Below are 8342 nucleotides of genomic sequence, written 5' to 3' on the forward strand. Positions count from 1 at the left end.
AAAAATGATAAAAATAATCTCAAATGCAATTTGAAGCAGTTTAACAAAAAAAAAAATTATAAGCTAGTACAAAAAATTAGGTTCGTAAGGAAAACTTGTTACCACATATATTTGTTTTGATCATATGAATTTATAAACTATAAACTAAAAAAATTGTCATGCCAAACAAAGCTTTAGACATTCAAGTGGGAGCTCTATTTTGACTGCTATGTTCAAGTCCTTAAAGACTACATACTAATTTAATATAACTTGTTAAATAAATAAACTCCATAAAAAAACTTATTAAATAAATAAATAAAAATAACTCTACAAATACAAAATGTGTGAATATTAATATAACTTGTTAAATAAATAAACTCCATAAAAAAAACTTATTAAATAAATAAATAAAAATAACTCTACAAATACAAAATGTGTGAATGTGAGATATTCATTTTGAAAAATGTTTGATGTACACCCGTACATGTGTATATACTATGAGAGAAAAAGAAATAAGAGGGAATAGTATATAGATATAATAAATTGGTTATGTGATAGAAAGAGATAAATAAAAAAAGAAAAATGCTAACTAATATTATTGAGGTCTCGTTAAAAAAACAAGTATAGTAAAAAAAAGATTTAAACTTGTGTAATCAATCAATTAAAAGTGTAAAAAATGTTGTTTTGAATGTAATTTTTTTTTCTTAACTAGTGCCTCCGAGAGAATTAGTTAGCATAACTCATAAAAATAAAATGAGACGCTAAAAAATTGTATAAAAAATTAAGATGTTTAAAACCAGTGTTCCCGGGGCACTGATTATGGAAGCAAATATAGTAATATTTGCGTTGAAAGATGTGTAATCAATGCATTAAAAACTTAAAAAATATCTTTTTTGACTTACAATTTCTTCTTTTGGCTTTCTTAACCAGTGTCCGGACATTAGTTCATTTTGGTACCCGTTAGTTAGTAAGAAGATGAACAAAACCCTAACCATTACATAATGATTGCATTTGTGCATGCGCGTAGAACAACATAACAGGAGTAGTACTTTTTTTTTTTAAACTAACGTGTGTGTGTTGTACTTGATAACCGTAAAAAAATGAAGAGAAAAAATGATGATACAGAAGTGTTGCCCCACCCGTCTGATAATCATCATCATACCAATGGTGGCTGATGTAATTTGGTTTGGCATATCACCAAGCTGTTTGTTGGTTTTATGGTTTCTGACTCTATCTTCTATACTAAGTACGCATGATTTATATAGAAACATAATCATACATATAAATATATATAGTACCACCTGCTTCTTCCTGACTCACAACTTCCTTTCCACTTTCCCTGCTTGCTTCTATATATATTTTCAAGTTTGTGCTATCTCTTTCCAAATTCTCCATCATCAGACGTTTGTGAAACCATGTAAATTGAGAAATATCGAATTAAATATATCTAATTTATTGTTGTATATTTTATATTTGGGTTGGGTGAAGTCATGTTGTTTTTTTGCATTTAGAAAATATAATTGAGTTGAGTTGCGGCTTAGGTCACTCTCTTTAAGATATTTCACACCAATTCCAACTAAGTTACAACAAGTCAGGGAGTCGGCAATTAGTCACAATAAAGATTTTACTGTTTGTATTTCAGTATATAATTTGATTATTTTAAAAAATTAAAATAATCGAGTTAGAATAAGACGACTGATCTTGATTCAACAATCATTAATATGGTTAATTATGTCACGGCACAAAATTCAAATGCTTATATTTTGGACAAGTGTTAATCAGTGTCATAGAATAATCTTACATTTACACAATCACATTTTAAGAGTCGTTGGATTTTAAATATGACCACATTACAAATGTGATAAATTTACATCCCATAGGTCTTTACAAATGTGATAAATTTACATCCCATCATATATATAAACTGAGCTGTGCTATTTAAAGGGAAGGAAATCATCCCGAGGTTATCCCAAATGAACATCAGCCAATCAAAATCCTGCTTTTACAAAATACATGGAAGAGAGAGAAAGATATCAACATGAAAGGAAAACTGGAGATAAAAGTCGGGAAGGTTTCGGGACCTATTCCCTAGGGAGATTTAGCATTTTTCATATAAACTATCCGATAAGATCAACCATTGAAATTGTCAAATAGTACATAAATGTGTGAAATCTATTTCCTTACGTTTCCCATTGACGTAGAAATACTAATCCACCAAAGAAGATTAAACCTAGTAGAATGGCTAGATCTGCTTCCACAACAATATTAGAATTTGTCTTAAAGAGGTATCAAAATTTATTGTCCGATACACCTTAAATATGAGAATCTATCGGGGAAAAGCTAGTCTGCCCAAAAACCTTGAAGTAGTTGGCCACACCATCCTCTCTAACCTTAATTGAATTAACTATTGCTTTAACAACTAAATTTGAATCAAATAATACACATTTCAAAGTAGATTATGTCTTCAATCATTAATTTACGTCATTAACTACGATGACCAATTAAAGTTGTTCTCTTAATATCTGGGCACCTCAGAGGACTTTGAATCCCTTTGTTAAAAAATTTACCTTCCATAGGTTATTAATTAAACGGTGTACAAAATACTAGTAGAGTACAAATTTCTTATAGTAGCTTGCTTAAATTTGTTCGGCAGAAAGGTTTTTCTATTTATCTAAATGACATCAACCTTCAAGGTGCGTCAATGCTCGATATTAAATGAGACATGTGTATGGTTTTTCAATTTTTTTTTCGTACGTTGGATAATGTTCTTTGATTGAGAAATCCTTCTATTTCTGGAAAATATAACATCAGCTTCCTTTTTTCCAAAGATTATTAGTTGGCTTCAAGAACACGATATATACGAACTTAATTATTTGCTGATGAGCTAATTTTACGATTAATATAATGATCACCAATGAATTTGATAATTCCAAATCGTCTTGTGTGTTGAAATAGTACTCCCTCCGTGTCACAATATTAGTCGTTTAAGGTTTGTGCACGATTATTAAGGAAATGATTAATTGTGTTGATTTCAATGGTAAAATTAGTTGCATTTACTAAAATATCCTTATTAATTGTAGTTAGTGGAGTAGTTAAGTTGAATGAAATTCAATAAATAAGGGTATAATAGTGGAAAAAAGTAATAAATGCTGCATCGATATTGTAAAGTGACAATTATTTTGAGAAAAAGAAAAAATGCTAAAGTGACAATTATTGTGAGACGGAGGGAGTAATTTCATATTGAAATCAATTATTCAATGACATTAATACAAGAATACTATGACACATGCGGGTGATGTCAAAATTAATTGTGACTTTGGAATTGTCTTCTTATACATCAATAAATTACCCTAATTGTTGAGCCACGGGGAAAGGGGTTGGATCAAACTAAAGGGGGACTGTGTTCTATGTTCAATGATGATTCATTTATTGCATAGTTTTTTGAACAGGACTGAATAACAAGAGATATGTCATTAATTAGTAAATTACATATGTAATTTATCTTAGCAACTATAGGGATCTAAAAAAGCTGTTCACCAAATCAATTATTTTTGTTGGGTAGTACCACTACTAACCACCCTTTTTTTGGCACAAACTAACCATCATTTTCTATTAGGGGATAACAAAATATTTTTCTTAATAAAAAAATACGTTCTTTTTTCACTTAAAAAAATATCTAAATTATCATAAAAAATATCTAAAAAAATATCACAGATTTTTTTTTGAAAAGCACACATATTTTTTTATCAAGTAACATAATACCTAGACTAACACATATTAAGTATGGAGAAATGAGGAATCTAAAGTTCCAACCATGTCATCTCTATATCAACGTTCTTGCAGCTATCAATTGAGCTACTTATATGATCACACAAATATAAAACATTTGTAGCTAACAATTGAGTTGTAATTACATAACCATGCATAGAGAACTCTATTTAATCGGTTATGGATAAAGGATTTCATTTAATGAATAGTTGGCCATTTAAATTGGTCTTGGATTTTTGAGTTTGTAAACCGAAATTTTGAAGTCGCCATCCAACCAAATCCCAAAATGAGTGAAGGAGACGGGGAGCGAATTAAATTATAGCAAGGAGCAAAAGGCATATGAAAATGGCAATAAATGAGAAGCAGCCCTAGGATTTCAGTGCACGTCCTAACATCAAATTGGAGAGAGGAACCAATTCAATTACTATTTTCACCCTTAGCTACCTAGGCAGTGCATATGCATAAATACACTAATTAAGATAGAACGATTTCTATTATTTGATTAATGGTCATACACATTGATGAGTCAAATTGATACACGAAAATCATTCATATAAATATGTATGGATTGTCTAATGTTAATCTAATAATCGAGATTATTTTACTAAATCATCACTATGTGATGTGATTTCCCTTTGCTGCAAGAGCAGAAAAACGATCGTATTATATCTCACACACATTCGTCTTCTGACCATTGTCAATTTCCCTTAAAAATATGTTGTATATAATGTTATATCTCACACCCACACCACCATTCGTCTTCCGCCATTGTCAATTTTACCGAAAATTAATATCAACACCTTGATCATATTATCTCTCTCTTTCTCCCATACAAAGAGAGCCTGCCACCACATTATACTTAGCAACCAACACTTTCTTCGACAACAAGATACTAATTAAACTTAAAATTTTTATACATTATTTATTTCTAAAATAATTAAATTTAAAATTTTGTATACAACATATTTTTATAACTTATAAGGGGATATGAAATATTACTATTTATTTAGGAGAGGGAGGCATTACGTCATTAGTCATACATTCTTCCATGAGAACTCCAACATGTTACTTTGAGTAACAAAGTTTTTTTTTTTTAATGACAAAATTAATAAACTAATGGGAAGGAAAACAGCGTACAAAGGATATTTGTGTCCAATAAGGAACAGAAAGAGCTGCTCCAAACCTCTTTGACTGCTCCAAAAACCATTTCCGGGATACAACCTTAACATGTTCAAAAAAAGCGAAAATGTCAAGCACTCGGTGTTTAATAAAATACAACTACTTCCTTCAAAAAAAAAAAAAATACAACTACTTCCCTTCAAAAATAAAATACAATTATTTATCAATTCATAGACGTTAGTTAATTAAAACCAACAATGTATGTTTTCATACATATACTTATTTCCCTCTTTTGAGCCTTCTTGCAGTTTTCGCGAGTGAGTTGTGAAACCTTTCTTATGCTTGGCTTCATAGGATTTGTTTATATTTAATGTTTTTATAAGTAGAGATGTATTTGTTCTCTTGTATTGTTGTATACTGGTTTTTTTTTTTCTCTCCATGATTTGTTTCATTGTATTTTTGCTTTGGCTTTGCCCTTCTTGAGGCGGCTCTTTCCGTCACTTGACCTCTTTACAATTAAAAAAGTATAAATATATCACAAAATATTTTCATAAGCTCTTGTAAACACTTATAAAAACACCCTCTTAACATGTCGCTTTTAAAATATTTCAAGACAATAATATTATTTTATTAAAGTTCAATTTCGTCTACATTTATTGGATAGGTCACAAAAGTCTACTTTTGGATTTACTAAAAGGCCTGTTGTTTTTATTTAGATAATATTAGGTCTAAAAAAATTAGTCAACATATATTTAATCGTGTGACGTTACATATTTATAATGAAATAAAAAAAATTGAATAAAACTTTAATAAAATAAATTGTCTAAAAATATAACTATGAGCTGAACTAGCTAGTATTTTTGAAGTTGGGATAGGAGGGGCTATAGCTAGGTATATGGATCAATCTCATGACTTTGTAGAACTACATTCGTTCAATTCAATTCAACCACTTTAATTTGCTGCACTGCACCATGCACTACCTTTTCTTTTCATTCATTTGTCTACATGCTTTTTGCAGTGACTCCCCTTTCAGTAAAAACCCCTTCCTACATATATAAATTACTTTCCCTTTTCTTTCTCAATTCTCTCCTTTCCTTTTGGGCCCCCTCTATACCCTCTACCCTCTTTCTCAACCATCAAAAACCTTCTTCAACGTTTCATATACAACAATAAAAAAAAAAACTTTCAAGCTAGGTAATATATTTTTAACCTCAATCTCCTTAATTTCTACTCTTCACATTAATTCTCTCTTCCCTTCTTTTCCACACATGTGTGTGAGTTAACTATTATTTATATGTAGCGTTGTTTCATTTCATATGATCATATCCAAAAATTTCTTCTCTTTTTCTCTCATTATCTTATCGTCTTTTGAGTTTGAGTATCCCTTATACTCGTTTTATTGAATATCATTTCTTCTGTTGTTCAAAAAGGTTGATCAAATATCTCAAATTAACCCCTTTTTAATTGTTTATTCCCTCTTCTCTTTTAGCTAATTAAAGTTTTTTTGGTAGAATTTTAGCTAATTAAAGTATTAAATCAATAAAGATACACTAGATCATCTAACTAGCTAGATCCATCAAAATTAGAACCTAACACTTCATATTTTTCATATATATAATTGTTTTTGGTCATGGAAAATAACCAAAATAATACTAGTAGTGCATTCACAAGCACTTGGAATCTTGAAAAAATGGAAACAAATGAACAAAACCGTATTATTCTCCAACAAGATCACCACCAAGTTCCTATGAATTCTTCTGGAATTTGGCCACCAAATAGCTACAACAGCATGATCATGGCACCACCACCACCTTCATCAGGTTCACTCAGTGACATATTAGGGATCCACCGAATCGAAGATGTAGAAGAACAAGAAGAAGAGTTAGGAGCTATGAAGGAAATGATGTACAAGATTGCAGCTATGCAACCGGTGGATATCGACCCAGCAACGATTCGAAAACCAAAGCGAAGAAACGTTCGAATCAGCGACGATCCACAAAGTGTTGCAGCTAGACATAGAAGAGAAAGAATCAGTGAGAAGATTCGTATCCTTCAAAGACTTGTTCCTGGTGGAACTAAAATGGATACAGCTTCTATGCTTGATGAAGCCATTCGTTATGTTAAGTTCTTGAAGAGACAAATCAAGTTGCTTCAATCCACTCCTCAAAATCAACAACAACAACACATTCAATTGCCACTTTCATCACAATGCATTAATTCTACTCCTCCTAGTGCTTTGTTATTGTCTCCTTCTTCTGGTTGTGACGTCTGGCCTTTTGCACCAAATTTACTACTCACTTCCACAACAGCTGCCACAGTGGACTTACCCACCGGAATTCAATTTGACGCCGGAGGACATTCACATGTTCATGCTTGTGAAGGCTCATCAAGCTTTAACCATCATGAGGTAATTAGTGAGTGATTAATTAGTTAGGTTAAATTATATTTTACTTAAATATTTTTATATATGTATAAAAAGGACAGTCCATATTGCACAAGGTTTCACCAAGTGAAGTTTGGATAGGGTTGATGATTGTCTTCCCAAAGAGAAAAAATATTTTAAGGATTCGAACTCATGACCCTATGTCGTAAGTCACAAGACAACAATCTTACCATTATTTATGTATGTGTATGAAATATTAATTGGAGAAGCATTTTTTATATTAGTATGTGTATTTAACTATATAAGTAGCTAGATCATGAGTTTGGAGAAAAAAAGAGGAAAAAAAAAATTAAACAGCTGTGAAGACGTGTATATATATAGGTAGGTACTATAGAGTAAAGTTTGATAGGGGAGATTGATCATGTGTGAGGGAAAAAGGTTTGTTAGGATTGTTGACTAAGGGTTGTGAAGAATAATCATAACGTTTGGCTTTGGTTACGTATAGAGACATATATATATGTGTGTGTGTGTATTTATAAGAATAGAATAATGTGTATGCAGTTTGAATGTTGGCCGGAAAGTTTGTTTGGCCGACTCTCTTTCTGGGAATAAATTCAACAGTGACGTGAGAAACTATATGAATATTTATTGAATAATGAATATTGATCAATTTATAGTTAAATAATATCTCTCTATCTAGATTTCTTTTCTGTCTTTCTGTGCCTCTTTTCCATCTCTGTATATAAACATAATTACACATATGCATGCTTATTGGCATGTGTGCCGTATCTAAACAAACACACACAGACTCAAAGAGTGATTTGTACTCAACAAGACAATGTATAATGTTAGTTTAACTAACTATTTATAGGTCTAGGTTTTGATATATTCTGATAATGTTGGTTGAACATGATTCAAAGACATAACTCGTGGTTACTTCAAGCTGAAGGTTCCTTGTATTCACGCACATATAACTAATTTGTAAATTTTATAACAGTTGTTATTATTAAAGGCCTGTCTGTGTATAGAACTGAAATGATTTGCATTTTATCTAAAGGAAGGAACTCTTACTTGATGCTACTGTTTCCTGGTC

At 30.9% G+C, this 8342-nt stretch overlaps 1 protein-coding gene across 1 annotated transcript; it reads left to right on the forward strand.

Moving 5' to 3' along the window:
• The first annotated feature begins 5754 nt into the window (after positions 1-5754).
• On the forward strand, positions 5755-7959 carry LOC146933884 (uncharacterized). Its single transcript, XM_085705674.1, has one exon. The coding sequence runs from the start codon at positions 6497-6499 to the stop codon at positions 7286-7288; it is 792 nt and encodes a 263-aa protein (XP_085561800.1). The 5' UTR covers positions 5755-6496; the 3' UTR covers positions 7289-7959.
• The last annotated feature ends 383 nt before the right edge of the window (positions 7960-8342 follow it).

Source organism: Medicago sativa, chromosome 4, assembly GCF_051527215.1.
Source record: "Medicago sativa cultivar Bolivia chromosome 4, Bolivia_mono, whole genome shotgun sequence".
Taxonomy (NCBI): Eukaryota; Viridiplantae; Streptophyta; class Magnoliopsida; order Fabales; family Fabaceae; genus Medicago; species Medicago sativa.